Genomic DNA, 22,232 nt, shown 5'->3' with positions numbered 1-22,232 from the left:
TCAAGTGCAAACCGTGCGGCGCGAGTAGGCTTGGAAATATATAGCTCCGCCCTCTTTGATCGTGCTACGGACTGTGATTGGACGATGTCCAAGAGCCGATTGCACCACCGACGCGCATTGGGCATCTGTAGCAACCTCTCAGTACCACAGTGGCAACAAAGATTCCCTTTGTGTAGCTTCTGCCCCCTTGCCTCTAAAGAATAACACGGATTTATGAGAAATTCTATTATTTATGTTTTTCATCGAGTAGGGAGATTTTAAGATTAGCTAGAAATCTTTAGTTAAGGGTTGAATGAGGAGATTTATGTCAGCGTCAGTTAATCTCATTTGTCAATTTGCATTTGCGTCAGTAGTTTTTCATCAAACAAATAGTCCTATCATTAAGTGGGCATATTTTAAGTTCTGGAAGGGCCAAGCCATCGTTTCCAACAATATGGTTTCCATTGTCTTCTCTTCATGCTTCGTACGGTCTCTTATGTACCACTAGAGGGCGCCAATTTATCATTTTCTGTATTCACATCTTCAAGGTTTGACAACTGTTATGGCAGTAAACATGTCAAATGACCTTAGCAGTCCAACTTGTGAGATTATCAACATCAGGGTAGCGGTGAAGCTACTTTCACATGACATGAAGACTTTACTGGTTATAAACATGCCATCAACGCTACGGTTGTTTCATGACCTTGAGACACAATGTCAAACTTGAATTCGAGGACGGGTCTCGTGAGCGTTCCCCCCCCCCCAAAAAAAAACCCCCAAAACGGTCAGTGAGTGTGTGTACGTGCGCATAAGCGAAAGACCATGTCATCGTTATGAAGAGGGAGTGCAGCCCCTGTGAGAGGTCACGACGGTTTGGCCCCTGTGGTAGGTGGAGCATGGAGGGTGACGTGGAGGAGTATTCCGAGTGCAGCTGACAGCTCGCCGGAGAGGTGTGAGAACAGCTTAGGCCTCAGCCATCTCGCACATACGTGACAGCACCACTTTCACCCAGCCTGCCTTTCCCCAGACGATTCCCATCAGGCTGGGAGAGAGGAGGGGTGTGTGTGTGCATGTGTGTGTGTGTGTGTGTGTGTGTCACATTCTGTATCTCCACCCCCACCCGGCTCCTTCTACTCCACTCCGAGCTGAAACACACACAGGCATGCATGGGCACAACCACACCGTTCCTCAGCTGAGTCTTATCTAATAGGCAATGTTGCCTGATAGTTTGCCCCCAACCAAATTGGAAATCGACAACTTTCACTTTTTTTTGTATGTGTCATATTAAACGTTAGTACACCTTTATGACTGGAGGCTGTCAGTAGTAGTATTGGCAGTAACATTTGACAGACTCAACATGAACTAGAACAAGAAGTGTTCTTGTAATGAGTTTTATTGGTGTCTTGGCATTCAAAAGGTGTGAAGGTGTTAGCGAAAGAACGTTCCAAAAAAGAACTCGAGGTTGATGTTGCAACAACCCCCCCCCCCCCCCCCCCCCATCTACAGAAAAGAGACGGAAGTTGCCGGGCTTGGGAGCGGTCCAGGTTTCACTTTGCTCCTCTGCGAGAGTGAGGAGGGTCATTGGCCCGGTTTTGTCCCCACAGTGTCAGGTAGCAGTTACCTGATCCCCCCCCCCCTCCCCCCCACCCACTCACTCTGTCACTACCCCCAGGTGGCATATCCATGTCGCGCTGCTAACACACAGGTACACTGTCACACAGGATCGCCCGCCCCCCCCCTCCCCTTCCCTCTCAACCACCCAACGCACACAACAAACCTCAAACTCCCACCATCACCTGAACAATGTAATGTTGTGGGCAACACAATTCCATTGTGTTGAACTTTGGGATGTACTGTCTGATGTTTTTTATACTGCACAGTCTTTACAGCCCTCGCAGGTCAAATACTGACAGGATGGAAGGGCTCCCTCGTCTTGGATGTCCTTGGGGCGATAACTGATCAATAAATATAACCCTTTTATGTCGACTTTGAGTTACTTCGAGACGAGAGCTTGGTTTAAAAGTGGGCCCTGCATATACGTGTAAACTTACAGCACGGGGGGGGGGGGGGCAGGGGGCTGAAGGGGGGTGTTACCTCCGAACAACGTGCAAATAACGACGTCTCCTGCAGCGCCGGTATGTACGTAAGACGGATGATTGGTCGACAGAGTCACGGGGTCAAGCGGAGATAAACAGACGCGTTTGAAGTGCAAACCGAGAGCTTCGAGTGATCCCAATGCGAGCACACACACACACACTCCAAGACACACAAGTGTTCCACCTGCATACCAGTTGTGAGAGGATGATGGACGTGTTGGGGCGTGACGCCCGCAGGTGCACGCGTTCGTTCCTCTCGTGCTCCAGACATGCCCCTGGATCCAGGGACACGCCCTTGCAGACCGCCAATTATGTGCATTCCTGCACTCCACACAAAATGCGGCTCTCGCGCTGCCGCGCACCTCGCAACGGCCGGCCGGCCCCTGTGCCCGCCCAGACACACGTGTGCAGGCCAGTGGGGACGGGCACGCGGCCTCCCCCTCGCCGCCTTCGGACGGGGCTGTGCCATGTCTGGGACGGGCCGGTCCGGGAGGAGGGCAGGGGCCGCCCTTTGGCTCGGAGGAGAAACAGGTTACAGGGCTCACGGCCCCCGACAGAGCGTTGACAGAGACGGAGACATCAGGAGACAGGAGCGGGGAGAGAGAGAGAGAGAGAGAGAGAGAGAGAGAGAGAGAGAGAGAGAGAGAGGGAAAGAGACTGACAGAAATAATTACGCTGTGTTCCCACTCACTTGTCTCACTGTCTGGGTGCCACGCAAAAAGAGAAAGACGTTGGGGGGGGGGGGGGGGGGGGGGGTGGAGGTGGCGGGGAGGGACTGAGACAAGCCCTGTAAGTCAAGATAAGTGTTTTGGTTGTTCACAATGTGTGCTTCTTGTTTTGGCCACCCGCTTTTTAAAGTAAATGCTGATCTGGGTGTGACTTGTGTGAGGTCGGCTGGCACACTGTGCTGTGTTGCGTGCCAGGAGATTGGATGGGGACTTTTTGGGGTGTGTGTGTGTGAGGGTGTGTCTGAGGGTGTGCACAGGCAGAATCCCCCCCCGGGGCTCAACTCATCAGGTAGGAGGGGCGGGGTGTGGCCCGGGAGAAAGTGGGCACGGTTTGTGACCGGTTTCATCGGCTTCAAACATCTCACCTCATCGTCGTCGTTGAAGTTCAAGTTGCAGAGCGGACTGCACACACGGCGCGTTCACACGCATCCACCTGGATATCGTTATGCACTGCGTGTCACGTCCTGTCTCCGACGTCTACAAGCTGTCCATATCGGAACATAATCACTCCCAAACGCAAAAGAGAGAGGGGGCGGGGGGGGGGGGGGGGGGTTCAAAAGCATTTCAACTGGGGGGGGGGGGACAAGTTGGGGCAAACTGTTAGAGGGGCCAGGGGCCAGTTACATTAAACATTATTGCTGTCAGGTAGTTTTCTTCACTCTATTGCAGTGAAACCAACTTGTTTGCTCTTCTGTGGTCGTTTGGGAACGAGGACATGGGTTGGAATGTTGGTTTGGCAGACAGTAGGGACAGCCCCTGTGTGAACAGGCAGAGAGATTATGGGACTCATCTCACCATCAGGTGAATAGTAATAATAAGGGTGTGGTCGAATTGTTCCATCCTTCTGAGAAATGATTTTCTGTTTTGTCATGTCAAGGCTGGTTACAGACAAGTTAGCTGTTTGCTGTGTGAAGTTCAGGGTTAAGGCCCAGTTTCCCAGACATGGGTAAAGCCTAGTTCTGAGTAAGTGAACAAAATCAATGAAGATATCCATTAAAAACGTTTTCTAGGCTAGGACTAGGCTTGATCCATGTCTAGTAAACTGGGCCTTAGGGTTTAGATTAAGGATTGGATGGAGTTCCACTGTCTAAGATTATGGTCAGAGATTGATTATACCTCCTTCATAAGTATAATGACCTCACTGTTTCTAACCAAAATTCTGCACCAAGGCTACATGTTTTCGCAAATCCTTGATACAAATGTAGTATAAATCAATCATAAGTCTCCCTCTCTCTAACACACATACATGCACACATACCCACACACACACACACACACAAGCACGCACACACACACACTATAGAGATTCCCTTGGGACTGCAGAGTTCATGACAGTGGATCCTCGCTGATTTAGTCGTGGACAAGGAACCAAGGCTTTCACAAGGTGTGGATCTTGCGAACACTAGTCTTGAACATCCAGCCACTGAGCTTGTACAAAACGTGTACAAAATCATTTGCGAGAGTACCACTGACACATTTCTGTCAAACTTGTTTTCCGGCTGAATCCCGCCCACAGGCTCACCAAAGGCATGTTTGTGTGAGTGTGTCATTGTGTGCGTGTGTGTGCGTGTAAAAGTGCAGTAATTATAGTAACTTATTCCAAGTGATGGTTAGACCGAATTAAGGGGCAGAGGGGTTTGTATGGGATGTTATGGAGTTACTTATTTCATATATAATTTCAAGAACTCTTGATGTTTAACTACAAACGAGTACAATAACAAACACATTTTTTTCACAGACCCAGCACACAAGCAGACACACAAATATGCATGCGGGGAGTCAGGTGGCTGAGCGGTTAGGGAATCGGGCTAGTAGTCAGAAGGTCGCCAGTTCGATTCCCGGCTGAGCCAAATGACGTTGTGTCCTTGGGCAAGGCACTTACACCTTACTTGCCTCGGGGGAATGTCCCTGTACTTACTGTAAGTCGCTCTGGATAAGAGCGTCTGCTAAATGACTAAATGTAAATGTAAATGTACCACCCACCCACACGCACGCACGCACACACAACATACAGTAAGAAAAACACCTTGTCGGTGTATATCTCTTAAATGCGTCTTGCCCCATGCAGGGGTTAACATCGAAAATCATTTGGATCGCAAAATAGGCCATGATAGCTCCTGTAGGTGTGGTCTTGTGTCGTCAAAACCAATAGTCTTCCGCCTTCCCGTTGCAGTCTGCACCGATGAGGCGCCTGGCAAACAGGTGTCGGAAAACGCTAAAAAATCGCCCCGCTCCCCACCGTCCCATCCGCTTGCAGTTTCTGCCACATTGATAAAGTTCAGCATTTACCGGTACCGAGTACATCGGAGTTTCTAACTTTCTGGAGACGAAGATGAGTCAGTACGGATCTCAGAGAGCGCTCAATACTCAGCGTCGAGCCGGTTCGAGGCAAGATTTGTCGGCAGGGACACACTATGCCCGGAGTGAAGTTGTACATTGCGGTAATGGATACAGACAGGAATACACGGACGGATACAACACGTATGGCTTCTCAAAGGGTTCCATGGGAGGCGGACAAGGGTATGGAGGCGGACAAGGGTATGGTCGATTTATTAGATTTTTGTTGTAGTTTGTTTGGTTTCGATGACCAACAACCACCTGTTGTGGTGTTGGTGCCCCCCCCCCCCCCCCCCCATATTATTTATTTCCCTTCCCAGAGGGGGAAAGAAACAGTCGCAAATAGACCGTTTTTGCGTCCAAAGCCTAGGAAATATTGAATGTACTTTCTGTGTAATGTCTGAGGAAGAATGAAATGGCATGTGGCGTACTCACCTCCTGAAGACTACAGTCTAGTCACCAGACTATTTGCAGGACTTGTTTTTTGTTTGTACAGAGAGTTAATAATTAAAATGTGTGCTGCTCAATTAGCAATGAGAGGTATTTGTAAAAAAAAAAAAAAAAAAAAAAACATTTGGGAAATGTAGGCCTACAACGCAAATCAAACTTGCAAATATGATCATTTCTTAATTTAGGCTATAGTCCTACACGGAATCAGAATGACTTTTATAGGTTCCTCTGTGAGAACAGTCAACACACCAACACTGTATTGTACAATTCTGTCTTGGTGCTTGTTTTGTCAGCTTGATTTATTACTCACATAAGTGTCAGGCATTTTAGTCAGCCACATCATCTCTAGCACACAGGCTCCATTTTAGAGAGCTAGAAGGGAACACCAACACTTCCAGCTTAAGGGTCATTGATCTCGACAGCATGAGAAAAAAAAAAAAGTCTGTTACTGCCGAACATTTACTGAAGACCCGTTGCCCCTTTTGGCACGAAACGCACACAAAAACATTGTGTTGACGCCATTCTAGTTCATTATGATATTAACGACTGCTGCTGATTGCCTGTGATTATGATCATGATGCCCCTCCTCTTCCTCTCTCCAACCAATCCCCCCACAGTGCTATCCACCAGAAGGCCTACCTCCTGCAGTCCCAGTGTCAGGAATACCTGCGAAAAGCAGAGCACTGTCTGCAGTCAGTGAGTGACGCCCTCCCTCTCCCCCTTGTTATGCAGCGCTTGCACATTGCATGGTGCACACACACACACCCACACACACACACCCCAAACACACCCACTCCATCACCCCACCCAGTGAGCAATATCATTCCACCATTTAATAGTATAGTTGTCGGGATTACTCGTTGACTGTTGATTTTGAGCCTGATTTCAACACCTGATAAAGTCATGTGAAATATCCTTGGTTAAATGTAACCCATACTTTCTATTGCTTAACACGCACAGTCAACTGCAAAAAACCTCAACTGTACATCATTCTTTTTTTTTATCACATTTTAATGAGAAGCAGAGGCATTCCCTGCACGTACGATGCTCGTATTTACCGCCTGGCTTTCTGCTAGCTGCACTAAATCCTGGAATTAACTTCAGTTTCCCAACAAAGACTGACATTTTCCTTAGACTGGGCACAATGGCTCCTTTAACTGTTAAAGACACTGAGTGTGGGGTTTGTAAATGGTCTTAAAACAGGGAGGAGATCTATCTGGGCCAGATAGAGAGGGCAGAACAGTTCGCAAGGGGGGGGAGCCCTCAGTGATGTTCTTCCCCACGGCTTCCCGCAGGGCGGCGCCGCGGAGGGGGAACGCTACATGGCGATGGCGAGTGAGACCATCGAGCAGCTGAAGGGGTGCGCCGTCGATCTGCGTCAGATGGGTCAGCCGAACGACGGCGTGGTCGAGAGGTGAGGGGTGGGGTGGGGAGAGAGAGACAGAGACAGACGGAGACAGACGGAGACAGACGGAGACAGACGGAGACAGACGGAGACGGAGACAGACGGAGACAGACAGAGACAGACGGAGACAGACGGAGACAGACGGAGACAGAGACAGACGGAGACAGAGACAGACGGAGACAGACAGACGGAGACAGACAGACGGAGACAGACAGACGGAGACAGACGGAGACAGACAGAGAGCCTTTCACCTGAACAGCAAACACACTTCCTCCTGTGCTAGCTCTACGGGTCACGTGTCTGTCCGCGTTTGACTCTCTTAGCAGACACTTTGAACCTAACAGATACATGGATGGCGTAAGTTAGTATAGCAGGGGACTGGAAGGGCTCACAGTTTCTCTCCCAGTATTGTTTTTGATCAAGTTATACAAATCATAGTTCTCAAGAGCACAAAGCACTCACTTTTTTTATGCCTACATGTAAAGACTACAATTTCATACTATATTGAATAAAACAGTGGTACAGTCTAATACTGGCATACTCTCAATGTACCATGGTGTCCACCTACATATCACTGACCAGTTTGTGGCGTGCATACAGGAAATCACGTAGACTACACTGGAACACACACACACCCTTTTCCTTCCCCCCGACACCCCTAACCTCCCCTTCCACCTCTCCTTTTTGTCTCTCGCCCGGCACAGCGTGGAAAAGTGCAAGGAACAGCTCAAAGGGGTCCACATGGCCTTCAACGGGACCATGCAGAGGCGGAGTCGGGGGAGCAGGGGCAGCGCCGGCGGGTGGGAGGAGCCTGGGAGGAACTACCAAGAGGCCATGGCTTGGATTAAACAACAGAAGGTATGCGGGGCTGCCCGTGACTGTGCCTTGCCAGAGACGGAGGCCTTGTTTTGAGCGACCTCACATGGTGTTTTTTTTTTAAATTCCCCCCCCCCCCCCCCCCTGTTGTTAAACCTGTTAACATTGACTTATCAGACACACTCCCCAGAACCTTGGAACGTTATCAACCTTATTTGGATGTGCCTAAACCGGACATTCGACACACACGCACATGTAAACATACTCGCGTCCCACGCACACCTATAGATGATATGACTGTTATTTATCAAAGAGTGTCAGAAGAGAGGTTTGCAGTCATACAGAATGTTTTTGTGCTGGAGTCTTATCTTCCTCTGTAAAACACACACAAAGTGTATACTGTGTGCAGAAACCCACGGTTGAGTGGCCAGGGTTAAACCAAGGCTATGTTCGTGTCTGAAAGGATCAGACTCAGTGTCTCTGGGTGAATTCCAGACGTTTCTTTTGTGTCCGAGGAAATAGCCCATCTCCATGAGTGTCTGCCACCCCCTGGTGGTAAAGTAGCGCACTCGCGTCCGACATCGCCTCAAAAGGTCGCCTGCGCTCCGACTGCGCTTGAGGTGACATCCGTCAATTGCCCTCAGCGCTCTCTCCCATTCTACCGCCCGACGGACTGCCCTACCGGTCGGAGCATAGGTGACGGCGTTGGCGGCGCTGTGCCGCCCGCGTGCCTGTGCGTGACACCCCTGCGCCTTGTGTCCCCAGCGCCTGATCGAGACCTCCACCTGGGGGGACGACCCGGCCGCCATCGAACAGCAGCTCGTCAGCCACGCCCGGTTCCACAGCTCCCTCCAGCGCAGCGCGGAGGTGGAGCGCGCCAGGGACGAACTGGTAAGGGGGGTTCCCGCCCGCGGAGGGACGCGCGCTCGTGCACGCACGCGTGGCTACAAACACACACACACGCACTGCACCTGTATTAGAAGAGGTACACATAACTGTCACATACATACACACGCACACACGCGCACACACACACACCTATTAAGTGCATGTGCCTTGTTGTCTGCAGGTGGCTAAGGGTGACAAGGCCAAGCTGCACTGTCTGGAACAGGAATGGGACAGTCTGCAGGTGAGAGGACTGGAATATTCACTGGTCACATTCTCGAGGTCTGCTGGGTAAGGGGGTCATATTATGGGCACAAGACCCCAAGTTAGAACTAGTCTCTCATATGGGGGGTGGGGGGGTCACCTAACTTGTATTTACACCCCCTACACACACACACATACCTGAGCACACTGGCTCCTGCCTGTGAATACAAACATTGGTAAACCTGGTGTATTCTGTGAACAGTGAATTATTATTATTCTGAGAAACCTTCGCATGAACACTTTTTCTTCATCGCCTCAGAAAATGTCGTTCGGCCGGACAGACCGTCTGCGAGAGCTGCAGGGCATCATCGAGGATATCTCCCAGGAGATCATGTGGGTGAACGAGAGGGAGGAGGAGGAGCTGGTGTTCGACTGGGGCGACCGCAACATCGAGGCCTACATTCCCCAGAAGCAGGAGAGCAACTCGGTGAGGACAGGGGCAGCGGAGGTCGCTCAGGGGAGAGGGCCAAGGTCAGGGGGTCACGGGGGGGGGGGGGGGGGGGGCTCTCTCCACCTAAACTCTCACAGGCCTTCATTCCTGTTGGTCGAGATATGAGGACATGTATGTAATCGAACAAGCCCTCAGTTCATATGAATGAAATGACACTTCGTTCGACGGTTCATCTGTCTCACATTATACATAGGCAATGGTGCTGCCAAAACACTAAGAGTTGGGCCATAAAGAAGGAACTTTCCAGAAGCCCCCGACCCCACCCTCCCTCCCAGGGCTGTGTCCTAACCCTGTTGTCCTCCGTCTATCAGAAACTGATGAGTAATCTGGAGCTGAAGGAGAAAGACCTGAACAAGCTCAAACTGAAAGTGGACAACTTGCTGAAGGACGGCCACCCGGCCTCGGATAAGATTGAAGTAAGGACGCCTTTGTCTGGTTCGATTTTGATGTAGCACTGTGATGGTTCTTGTTTTTTTGTCAGTTGGGAGCGCACCGAAGCTCATTCCCAACCACCACGTTGATATGGCAGTAAACAAATATTCTACAGTACTGTGCATAAGCCTTAGGCACCCAAGATGTTTTCCATGAATATTGTCTTTAGTGTGTGTATAAGACTTACGTATATGACTTTTGCACAGTACTGTGTCTATGAGCTACTGAGATGAGGACAGGAATAGGAGCCACGTGGTCCGTTTCAGTAACCCGTCGGTTCCTCTCTTCGTCGCTCTGTCGGTCATCTCTCTGTGGCTTGTTCATCTCCCTGCGTATCTCAGGCCTACATGGACACCCTGCAGACCCAGTGGAGCTGGCTCCTTCAGATCATCAAGTGCATCGACGTGCACCTGAAGGAGAACGCAGCCTACAGCCAGGTAAAACGTCCAAGTCTTTTAGAGTCCACTGCACAGAACAACACAGGGTCAGACTGGGCACTGACATTCGCACGCACGCAAACCCACGACGCGGAGGCACAGACTCCCACAGAGATTACACAGGCGCGCGTGCAGAGAGACGCACGGACAAACGAAACGTCACATCACGACACGGCTTATTCTGCTTCCGGAGTCGACAGTAACGTGCGTGCGCCGTTCAGTTTTTTAAGGAGGCCAACGAGACCTACAGCAAGCTGCAGAAGGAGCACGAGACCATCCGCACGAACTTCACCTGTGACAAGAACACACCCCTGGACAACCTGCAGGAACTACTACAGAGCCTGGAGGTAACCCAGCTCCCGTTGTTAAACACCGGAGACGCGGTTTGTCGGAGAGCCGGGGTTTGAAGTGTGAAAGAGAGTCCGTCCTTTTGAGGCTGACGCAGTGTGTGCCTTCCTGCGTGTCCCCAGAAAGAGAAAGGGAGGGTCGTGGAAAACAAGAGGCAGGTGCAGCACCTGGTCAGCAAGTCCAAGAGCATCGTGAGGCTGAAACCGCGCAACCCGGACAACAAAACCACCGGCACGGTCATCGTGTCGGCTCTGTGTGACTTCAAACAAGACCAGGTGAGATTCCAACATGCCCACACACACAAACACACGCGCACACACACGTAAAAGGGGTCACACACAAACAGGTCTTTTTATCTTTTCAAGTCCGGTATGTCACGTTTCACAGAGAGTGATCCACAAGGGGAATGAAGCCATCTTGAAGGACAACAGCCAGCGCAGTAAGTGGCAGGTGACGGGGCCTGGAGGTATGGATATGATGGTGCCCTCGGTATGTCTGCTCGTGCCACCGCCCAACCCCCTCGGCATCAACCTGGCCACCAAGTAAGAACACACGCTCGCGCAGGCACGCACAAACGCTCTTTCTATCCTCAACGAGACCATTTCTAGCCACAACGTCATCAAAGATTGATTTTGTATTTTTTATTAAATAAGTTAACATTTACGTGTGTGTGTGTATCTCTCCAGAAATGAGCAGTATTACGAGGCCATCTTGACCATGTGGAACCAGTTCTACATCAACATCAAGAGTCTTATCTCCTGGCAGTACTGTGTCCAAGACATCACCCGCATAAACTCCCTCACTCTCACCATGGTAACCCCAACCAGACAGGCTTCAGCCAACACGGTCTGACTCAGGTATTGGGTGAACCCGTTTTCCAATCCTACCGTGTGTGTGTGTGTCTCCACAGCTGGCTCGCATGCGTCCAGAGGAATACCGCAGCATCGTCAAGAGCCTGGAGACTCACTACGACGAGTTCAAAACCTGTTCCCATGGCTCCCAGATGTTTGGGGACGATGACAAGAGAAGCATTGAAAGCCAGTATACCGGTGCCCAGGCACACTACGACCAGCTCGTGGTGCAACTGCCTGCCTACAGTGAGTGGGAATGCACCGTGCACAGTATTAGGGCCATTCAGGGCCTACCTCGATTTCTCCCTGTCTCCTTGGGGTTTCTAGAAGCGCTGACACGTGGGCTCACCTCAGTCCTCTTCTGTGGACGAAAGAGCCTTTTTTCTCTTTTCGACTTTGTGGATCGCAAACGACTGACCGGCCGTTTTGTTTCCCCTTCAGCCGCACAACAGCAACAAATTCAGCAGCAGCAGGTGCAACAGCAGCAGGCCACAAAGGTGGAGGAGCCCAAGAAAGTGGTGAAGAAGGAGGAGGTGAAGAAGGTCAAGAAGAAGGCGGTGGCTTCCCAGAGCCTGACGGAGCTGCACGCGCTCAGAGTAAGGCTGGACGGCGCGGAGGCGGGGCTAACCCAGCACATCCACGTCTGTCTGGGAGAGGACGGGGCGCACGACTGTGGCCTGAGGATCACCAGGGTGGAGGTACACATACACACACGCGCATACACACATGTTGAATCGACAGACCAAGAAATATCAAATTGAGAATTGCTTTGCTTTGTTTGAGATTTAATTTGTTCATTTGTGTTATCGTATTAATCTAAGATGCATTGTTTTCACATTTATATATATTCATTTAGCAGACGCTTTTATCCAAAGCGACTTCCGAGAGAGAGCTTTACAAAGTGCATAGGTCACTGATAATAACAACAAGATAGCCCCAAAGCAATGCGGGTAGCCAAAACAAGAAGCACACATTTTTAACATTACGCCAAGGTCTACAGATGAAAAATAGCCGTTTTGCTCATTCTGGCACATTTACAATGAAGGGGGTGTGTTACTTACTTACTCAAGGCGGTGCAGCGTGACATTGATTCCAGCCGTGCGGAGTACCTGCGGCTGAAGGAACGCATCCAGAAGGAGCTGGAGGACATGAGCGATGCTGACAAAGCCCAGTTCCTGCACAGTGAGCTCAGCCTCGTCAACCAGAGACTGGGCACCCTGGAGGGTTGGTCTGCGGCCTACCTACAGAGGTGCGCACGGACACACACAAACGCACACGCTCGCATTTATAGCCTGACAAGGAATCGAGCACATGCCGTGAAGCGACTCAACCCAATTTTGATTGTTTTTTGAGTTATTACTCTCTCTCTCTCTCTTTCTCTCTCCATCCCCCCCTCTCTCTTTCTCTCTGTCTCTCTCTCTGTCTCTTCCTCTCTCCTTCCCTCCTGTCTTTCTCCCTGTCCCCCAGGCTGCGGGCTCTCAGGGCTCTCCTGGAGAGTGTGGCCCGGTGTGAGGACATCGTGAAGGTCCACGAGGCCAGGCTGACCGAGAAGGAGACCACCTCACTCGACCCGGCCGAGGTGGAAGACTACATGTCCACCCTGAAGGTACAGTAACTCACCAGGCCAGACCATAAAAGGACAACATACCAGCACTTTAACCCGTTAAAGAGTAGCGTGACACATGTTATTGTTCGAATGCGGGTCCCACAGCTTAACGACGCATATGTGATTTGAACATTCCAATTGAATATTTTCATGAAAACTATGCGACAAACGCTTTAGTATGGCTTCAAAATGTGCTAATGAGAAGGCTAACATGTAACACTAGCATGTTAGTAGCATTGCTACAAGTATTATGCTAGGTAACTTAGCCTGGAAGCTAAATCAAGCTAGCTAGCTACTGTTTTGGAAAGATAACTTGCACTGTGGGGACCATCGGAAATATTTTGAACTCACTCATCTAAAGGTCTAGGAAGGGTTTGTGAATGCTGTAAGTCAATTCAGCTTTGCTTTGTGGAACTGGAAGGACTTCAAAGACATTCCGGGAAGGTCTTGCCCTTAAAGTGATGAGGTGTAAGAATCGGATGTTTGAAGATTGTTCTGGAAGCTTTCTCATCTGCTGTAATGTTCACTTCTTTGGGGATCTGAGCAGAGTATGAGGGCGGAGTTGGAGCAAAAGAGGGACGTCCTGGTCTCCATGGAAACCGAGCTGGGCAAGGCGGTCCATTGGAACGACCAGGTGGGCGGGTCCTTCCACAGGTGCGACGTGGACCTGTCCCGCTACGGCGAGCAGGTGAGCCAGCTGAGCGATCGCTGGCGCCGCATCCAGAACCAGATCGACTCCAGGTAAGCCCCCTACTATTCCTCTTCCTCCGCATTCCCTTTCCCGCTTTAACCCCCCCCCCCCCTTACGCTCACATTTGCCTCATGACCATAGTGTCGCCTCGGGGTGGGTCCCCCAGGGGTTGAACATGCGCTGCATTGCATGGGAGGAACAACATTGATAAATGTGCCACCCCACAATAACCCCTAGACCTGTCTGGCCACCCCGCAACCGGCAGCTCACAACGGCAGTCGTCTCGCTGGCGGTTCCTTCACCGTCCACCAGGGGAACGCGTGAAGCGATGACGGTGACGATAACAATGGCTGGGTCTAACCTGGTTGGCGTTCCGTTGTCTCTGTCAGGCTCCAGGGACAGGCGGTGTATCTGCAGCAGCTGCAGCACTACAGGGGCACCAGCTCCACCCTGGGGGAGTGGATCGGCGCCACGCGAAAGACACAGGACAAACTGCAGGGCGCCAAGATCGACGACATCGGCGGCCTGAACGAGAACCTCAGCCAACAGAAGGTAACCTCTGAGCGTCCAGTTGAGATGGATAGATGTTCTTCATTTGTCCACAAAGGGCAATTCATTTTGCTTAGGTCCGTACCATAAGAACGGCCAAGACAAATACAGTCAATAAAAGAAACGCCGCTGTTCAAAACAGAAGACCTGTTTTCTAAAATGCGACCCCTCACAAAGCGACAGTTCTCGATCGCACCTACCATGTTGTGGGTTCTAGTGAGGTGAAACCTCTGCTGTGTGCAGGCTTTGAACACGGAGATCAAGGGGAGAAGGGAGAACGTGGAGAGCGTGCTGAGGGACAACGAGACCTGCGTGAACTCCATCAAGGTAAAGGAGCGCCGTCCTTTCCAGCCGTCTGTTTCGCGGCGTGCGGCAGACTTGCCTCAAGCGTGCGGTTCTATTGACCAAACAGACGAGTTTGGAATGAAGTTCTGTTGTTTTGGAATGATTCTGTCTTTAGGACTACGAGTTGGAGCTGGCCTCATACAGTGCTGGTTTGGAGACCGTCCTTAACATCCCTATCAAGAGGACCATGCTACAGTCCCCCGCCAACGAGCTTACCCAAGAGGTAAATTCAGAGTTTTGGACCGTTTGTCGGTTGTATGTGAGTGGGTCATGTCTTGATGTGGTAATGTTCTGATGTTTGTTTTGGGGTGGTGTGTCTGTTCCCACAGGCTACACAGCTGCAGACCCGCTATATCGAACTTTTCACCCTTTCGAGTGACCACTACAGATACCTGGGCGGGCTACTCAAGAGCATGGAGGAACTCAAGGTACGACTCACAAGATTGACCTCAGTCGCTCATGAGCAAAAGATAAAGCACACTTTATTGTGCCGAAAGAGAATTCGTCTGACACAAGGATCTGCTGTTAAAATCTGAATAAAACGTAGGGCATATCTGTTCAGAACATGCACAGGCTGCCTCCCATATTCAAACCTACGTTAGATTTGTAGTCAGTGTTTTAGGAATCTCTTCCTCGTTCCCCAGATAAGGAACACCAGAATCGACCTGCTGGAGGAAGAGCTCGGTCTCCTGAAGGGGAACATCGCGGACGGCGACGAGAAGAACCGCTCCTTGGAGGAGGTCATTGCTCGCTACCGCCTGGAGCTGGCCCAGTCCCAGGAGCACCTGCTCTCTGTGGAGGAGGTGAAGAGGCACACCGCCCTGCAGTGCAACACCACCAAGGACAGCCTGGCCTCCACCCAGAGCCAGCTGCAGGACCTCAACGAGCAGGTGGCCCGCCTCACCTACAGCATCGAGGACGAGAAGAGGAAGAGGACCCTGGCGGAGGAGCGCTACGGGGAGCAGCGGCAGGAGTACGAGGCCATGCTGAGGAAGAGGCAGAAGGAGCTGGAGGAGGTCAACTGGGCCAAGATGGAGGTGGAGAAGAGCGTCGGCGACCGGGAGAGGGAGGCGGAGAGGCTGAGGAGGCAGCTGGCCGAAGAGGCATCCAGGATCAAGGAGCTGGAGCTGGAGCTTTCCAAGGTAAGGAGCCTGTGCTGTGCGGAGATCGCTAACATAAAGCAAACCTACGAGTCCCAGATCCACATCAGCCACACGGACATCCAGCGCCTGACGACCCAGCGCGAGGAAGACGGCGCCGGCCTGAGGCTGCAGTGCGACATGCTGGAGGCCGAGCGGAGGGACCTGGAGGAGGAGCTGAGGAGGCTCCGTCTCTCCCTGAGCCAGGCGGAGGAGCAGAGGAGGAGGGCCGACGAGGAGGCTTTCAGCCAGAAGGCCGCAAGCTCCGAGGAGGCCCGGAGGCGGAGGGAGCTGGAGGAGCAGGTGGAGACCCTGCTGAGGCAGAGGGCCGAGGAGAGCAGCCAGCACAGCCAGGAGCTGGCCCAGGTCACCAAGGTCCTCCAGGACAAAAACGGCCAGCTGGCTCACCTCACGCACATCTTGGAGGAGGAGAGCCGCAGGAGGACGGTCCTGGAGGAAGAGAGGGTCTTGATGGATAAGACCCTCATCAAGGTCCAGGCCCAGCAGTCCTCCTCCACGGTGATGGTAGCCAGGCTGGGGGAGGTGGAAGTGGAACTGAACAGGCTGAGGCCCCAGCTGGAGAAGGAGGCCAGCGAAAGGAGCAGGCTAGAGCAGAGCTTGACCAGGCTCCAGGCACGCGTCCGGGAACTGCAGGCCACCCGAGATGGGCTGGAATTGGAGTTGGAAGCGCTCAAGAAAACCAACCTGGACGACGTGACAAAGAGAAAGAGAGTGGAGCTTGAGCTGGAGAAGACCACCATGACCATGAGGGAGTACACCGGCACCATCAACACGCTCCGGCAGAGCCAGGAGGAAAACACCGCTGCGGGGCGGCGAGGGGAGGAGGAGCAGCGCAGGCTGAGGGAGGAGCTCGAGAGGAGCATCCGGGAGCACAAGGCCTCGACGGAGCGCCTCGCCCAGCTGAGCGCCCAACTCAAGGCCCTGCAGCAGCAGCTCCTCCAGGAGCAGAGCCGCGTCCGCGACAGCAACCACCGCTACGAGAGCCTCCACAAGGCCCTGGAGGAGAAGACCAGGGCGCTCAACGAGAGCACCGCGGCGCTGGAGAAGCTCCGGGGCCTCACGGAGACCCTCACCAAGGAGAGGTTGAGGCTGGAGGAGGAGCTGAGGGGGGTCAGGCAGGAGAAGGAGGAACTGGTGAGAGCCAGGAGGGGGGCCGACGACGATCTGGCCTCCCAGATCACAGCTCTGGAGCTGCAGCTTCAGAGCAGCGCGCGCAGCAGCCGGGAATACCAGAACCTGGTGTCCGAGCTCTCCTCCGAGAGGGAGAAGCTGAGGCTGGAGATAGAGCTAATCCAAAAGCAGTCCATCGAGGTACTTGGAGCTTTGAGAGTTCATCTCGGACGTAGTTTTCTTTCTCTCCAATCGAACCGTTTGGCTTTTAGTTTGTCAGGGCAGTATGCTTTTTGCTGGCTGTGGACAATGCTTTCTCTTGCATGCTGGAATGTCTCCAATTTTGGCTAGCTAGATTGTGATCGCGCTCAAGTCGATCCTGTATGTGTTGAACTGTTTGCATGACAATCATTTCAACATGATTGTAAAAAGACTGAGGTAAATCCTGTCTTGGCCTCTCTCTTTGCCTGCCTTCTCCGTCCACATTACCAACACTTCCTCTTTGATTCACCAATCAGCATGCTTTTTTGCCTTTGCCCGTTTTTTTCCCAGAATGATCAACAGTGTCTACAGAAAAACTGATCTGGTCTAAATAATTACTAAATCTCATTTAATTTTGTGTTGAATGTCACTTTGTATTGCAAGTACAGTGTATCCTGTTTGTTTTGTGTGGTTGCAAATGTTGTGGCTGTATTCATGCTGATTAAGTCATCCAAGTGGTAATTTGATAATCTATTCTTTCACTCATACTGCGTATCATTTTTGCCTCACCACTTACACCTTGTCTTTGGGTAAGTCATTTGGGGACCTGGTTTATTTTAGAGGTCAAAGGTAGATGTTTCACTTGCTAACAATTCATAAAATCACTGTTACTCCGTGACGCTGTATGGATTGGTCAGCTAAAGTAACCTTTTTACGAAATCCCTCCCCTTCTCCCTCTCTCCTCATTGTCTGCAGACCTCGTCTATGATCCAGAGTACTCAAGTTCAGTACAGCGACGTGGTGAAGGAGAGGGATGCCCTGCTGCTGAAGCTGAAGGCCACGGACCTGGACAAGGCTCACAGGCTGGAGGAGGAGCTGAGCCGCATCAAGCTCTCCCTGGAGTCCGAAGTGCGCCTGAAGCGGCGTTTCCAGGAGGAGAGCGAACAGGTGAAGAAGGACTTCCTGTACTGGAAGGACCTGGCCGAGACCAAGGAAGGCCAGGTCAAGCAGTTTGTGTCCGAGCGGGATAGGCTGGAGCGAGACCGGGCCTCTATGAAGAGCGAGATGGAGAAACTGATGAGGGAGCTAAGGGAGGTGGAGGAGACCTACAAGAGAAAGCTTGTGAGCACCCAGACAGAGCTGTCCAGCCTGACCTCCGTGAGAGACTCGCTGGAGGTGGAGTTGAGGAAACTGAGGGAGCGCCCCGACACCTTGCCCAAACACACCCAGACAGAGGAGACCCTGCTGGACCCCTCCACACTGGTCTTCGACGGCGTACGCAAACCGGTGACCGCCCAGCAGCTGCTGGACTGTGGTGTCCTTGATATGCCCACCTTCAAGCAGCTGATCAAGGGCCAGAAGACTGTGTCTGAGGTGTCTGTGGATATCAAGCTGAATCTGAAGGGAACCGGCGCCATCGCTGGTGTGGCCTCAGGACCACAGGGCAAAATGTCCCTCACAGAGGCCCGGACGGCCAAACTTCTGTCTCCGGAAAGCTCCGTCTTGCTTCTGGAGGCCCAGGCCGCCACAGGCCACATCATCGATCCCAGAGCCAATCGGAAACTGACAGTGGATGAGGCGTATGCCAATAGGGTGGTGGATGAAGAAGACCGAGGGAGGCTGTTGGTGGCAGAGGCTGCAGCCGTGGGCTACCGGGATCCCAACACCAGCAAGATCCTATCAGCGAGCCAGGCCATGAGGAAGGGTCTGATTGACAGGGATACGGCCCTGCGCTTCGTTCAGGCTCAAGAGTCCATGGGAGGCATCCTGGACCCTGTCCTCAGTGTGTTCCTCCCCAAAGATGTAGCCATGGACCGTGACCTCATCAACGAGGACCTGTACCGGGCGCTGAACCAGACACCCGAGTGCTACCTGGACCCGGACACCCAGCTCGGGGCGACCTACGTGTCGCTGAAGAGGAAGTGCAGGGTTGACCCCAGCACAGGCCTGCTGCTCTTGCCTGCGCCTGAGAAGCCTCTGACTGTACAGGGGCTCCGGGACCAGGTTTCGGTGTCGGACCTGGTGGACGCTAAACTGCTGGAGCGCACCGACGTCGACCAGCTGAGGGAGGGAAAGTTGACGAGCCAAGACATCGAGACCCGTCTGCGCTCCTACCTGCGAGGATCCACCTGCATCGCGGGCGTATACGACGAGGCCAGCGGCAAAACCATGCCCATCTACCAGGCCATGAAGGAGGGTCTGCTTCGACCGGGGACCACCATGGAGCTCCTGGAAGCCCAGGCTGCTTCGGGCTTCATGATCGACCCGGTCAACAACCTTTACCTCACCGTCAGCGAGGCATACACCAAAGGCCTGCATGGTCCGGAGTTCAAGGACAAGCTGCTGTCAGCCGAGAGGGCCGTCACGGGCTACCAAGACCCCGGGACCGACAAGATCATATCCCTGTTCCAGGCCTTGGAGAGGGGCCTGATAGAGAAGGGCCATGGTATCCGGCTCCTGGAGGCCCAGATTGCCAGCGGTGGCATCATCGACCCCAAGCACAGCCACCGCATCGACGTGGACGTGGCCTACAAGAAGGGCTACTTCGGCAAGGAGATGAGCCAGATCCTGACCGACGAGGGGGACGACACTAAGGGGTTCTTTGACCCCAACACCGAGGAGAACCTGACCTACCTCCAGCTGAAGAAACGCTGCATCACGGACGAGAAGACGGGCCTCATTCTCCTCCCCATCATCGATAAGAAGAAACAGCAGTCCACTCAGAAGAACACTCTGAGAAAGAGGAGGGTGGTGATTGTGGACCCCGACACCAACAAGGAGATGAGCGTGAAGGAGGCCTACGACAAGGGGCTCATCGACCACGAGACCTTTCTGGAGCTTTCCGGGCAAGAGTGTGAGTGGGAGGAGATCGTGGTCACCAACCCCGACGGTTCCTCCTCGCTGGCCCTCATCGACAGGCAGACGGGAACCAAGTTCGACGTCACGGACCTTCTGAAGAATGGAGTGATAAGCCAGTCGGTGTTTGACCAGTACCGTGCCCATACCATTACTCTCACGCAGTTTGCGGATATCATCACCAGCAAGATCAAAACCAGCTCATCTTCGTCAACGTCTTTATCATCAACCGCAGCCGTAAGCACAGCGTCTACGGCAGCAGCGACGGCGGCAGCAGCGACGGCGGCATCGGCGACGGCGAAAGCGGCTTCCGCAGAAAAGGCGACAGCAACATCCTTCTCTTCTCTCTCCTCGTCAACCATGTCCTCCCAGAGAACGACGATGACCTCGTCCGTCATATCCGAGCGCTCCACCGTCGTCGACGGCTCAGCAGCCTGGGCCACTGCCTCCGACCCCCAAAACTACCTGAAGCACATCGCCAGCGTCTCCATCACCCTGGCTGACCCGGCTGAGGTCTTCAGTGAACAGAGCCCGGTGGGGGCCGTCTTTGACACAGAGACCTTGGAGAAAATCTCCATCACTCAGGCTCTGAAAAGAGGCCTGATGGACTCCATCACTGCTCAGAGGCTCCTGGAGGCCCAGGCCTGCACCGGGGGCATCGTCAACCCAGCCACCGGCCGCAGGATGGGCATCCAAGAGGCCACCCACCAGGGCATCATAGAGGCCGATATGGCCACCAAGCTGAAGGCTGCCCAGAAGGCCTATATTGGCTTTGAGGATGTCAAGTCCAAGAGGAAGATGTCTGCAGCCGAGGCCATGAAGGAGAAATGGTTGCCGTACGAGGCAGGCCACAGGTTCATGGAGTTCCAGTACGTGACGGGGGGGCTGTTTGACCCGGAGCTGGGCCGCCGAAGAACCATCGAGGAGGCGCTGCAGATGGGCTGGCTGGATGCGAGGGCGGCGCAGAAGCTCCAGGAGACCCGTCACCATGCCAAGAACCTGACTTGCCCCAAGAGCAAGCTCAAGATCTCCTTCAAAGAGGCCATGGATAACAGCCTGCTGGAGGAAAACACTGGGGTGAGGATGCTCCAAGCTTCCACAATCTCGTCCAGAGGCATCAGCAGCCCCTACAATGTGTCCTCCGCCCCTGGCTCCGCCTCTGGCTCCAGGTCGGGCTCGCGCAGGGGCAGCGTTGATCTGGGCTCCTCCTACAGCTACAGTAGCTACAGCCACACATCCGTATCCAAGATGTAAGATGTTGGGGGGGAGAGGAGAAATGATCATCCTTCTGTTAGTCTTTGCCTTAACTTCTTAACTAAATGGTGTTTATTCGTGGAGTAAAGCTTTGCAATATGCATATTTTCTGGCAAACTTAAAAAAAAAAAAAAGCCACATGAAATGCAGTATAACAGTTTGAGTGAAAGTGAATGAAAATGTATAAAGATAATGAAGAAAAAAGGGACACTAATAAGGTTTGGTTTTAAAATGTATTGGCTTTGTTTGGCATATGATAAACCTGTTGTCAGTCTACTATATATATATACCCCAGTCAAACATATTGCACTGCAAACATAATTGCTTTTAGGTAAGAGATGTTTAGGAAAGAGAGGTAAAATGTACGTGTTTTTGAAAAACATACAAGTTACATACTACTTTTTTCTTGAGCTTGTGTGGGATAACCTTTTGTCATAAATAACATTCCTTATCGTTCATGTGGTATTTCTGCTGTACGGTGGTGTCTGCTAACAGTTTTCTTTAACACTTTGTAACTATTTTTCTATTACTCAAAATAAAATTGTTATATCCTTCCACGTTGTTTAATCATTTAGTAGTTGATGGCGACTGCAATACTGAGAACTCAAGATTTCCAGAAGAAGTCCAATGGGTTTGAAAGAGTTATAAACACAAGACTACATGCTTGTCTGTTTAATATTTTGAGATGATCCTCAATGATCTTTCTCCTTTGTGTAGAAGTAAAATGATAGATACTATGAAAGCGTAAAGCTTAATTAGAAGGTTAATGCATCCCACGTTTTCCACTTTTCCAGTGGAAAAGTAAAATGTTATTACATTTACATTTAATCGACACTCTTATCCAGAGCAACTTACAGTAAGTACAGGGACATTCCCCCCGAGGCAAGTAGGGTGAAGTGCCTTGCCCACGGACACAACGTCACTTTAGCACGGCCGGGAATCGAACCATTCCCTAACCACTCAGCCACCTGACTCCCTATA

The 22,232-nt window shown here is 52.1% G+C and overlaps 1 protein-coding gene across 2 annotated transcripts; it reads left to right on the top strand.

Annotated features, from left to right (window-relative positions):
- The first annotated feature begins 4,974 nt into the window (after nt 1-4,974).
- dspb (desmoplakin b) lies at nt 4,975-21,805 on the top strand. Of its 2 annotated transcripts, none has more exons than XM_084693173.1 (24): nt 4,975-5,341; nt 6,208-6,286; nt 6,886-7,004; nt 7,700-7,853; nt 8,577-8,702; nt 8,881-8,940; nt 9,220-9,387; nt 9,723-9,827; nt 10,185-10,280; nt 10,502-10,627; nt 10,751-10,903; nt 11,016-11,170; nt 11,315-11,441; nt 11,539-11,725; nt 11,921-12,177; nt 12,550-12,728; nt 12,947-13,085; nt 13,633-13,826; nt 14,166-14,328; nt 14,569-14,652; nt 14,786-14,893; nt 15,000-15,098; nt 15,315-15,812; nt 17,898-21,805. In XM_084693173.1, the coding sequence occupies exons 1-24, from the start codon at nt 5,136-5,138 to the stop codon at nt 21,249-21,251; spliced, it is 6,936 nt and encodes a 2,311-aa protein (XP_084549299.1). In that variant the 5' UTR covers nt 4,975-5,135; the 3' UTR covers nt 21,252-21,805. The 2 variants fall into 2 exon arrangements, with proteins under 2 accessions (XP_084549299.1, XP_084549298.1); XM_084693172.1 differs by having other exon boundaries at nt 15,315-17,141.
- The last annotated feature ends 427 nt before the right edge of the window (nt 21,806-22,232 follow it).

The sequence above is a fragment of the Hypomesus nipponensis genome, chromosome 26 (assembly GCF_054491055.1).
Source record: "Hypomesus nipponensis isolate SF chromosome 26, ASM5449105v1, whole genome shotgun sequence".
Lineage (NCBI taxonomy): Eukaryota > Metazoa > Chordata > Actinopteri > Osmeriformes > Osmeridae > Hypomesus > Hypomesus nipponensis.
The sequence above is the reverse complement of the archived record's forward strand: the minus strand, read 5'-3'. Positions and strand labels throughout refer to the sequence as shown.

What these genes read in the sequence shown, in the direction of transcription:
- dspb (XM_084693172.1), top strand. Translation starts at nt 5,136, where the DNA reads ATGAGTCAGTACGGATCTCAGAGAGCGCTCAATACTCAGCGTCGAGCC. An exon ending in GGCATCAACCTGGCCACCAA is followed by an intron (nt 11,171 to 11,314) that starts GTAAGAACACAC and finishes GTATCTCTCCAG; the next exon opens with AAATGAGCAGTATTACGAGG. An exon ending in TCCAAAAGCAGTCCATCGAG is followed by an intron (nt 17,142 to 17,897) that starts GTACTTGGAGCT and finishes CATTGTCTGCAG; the next exon opens with ACCTCGTCTATGATCCAGAG.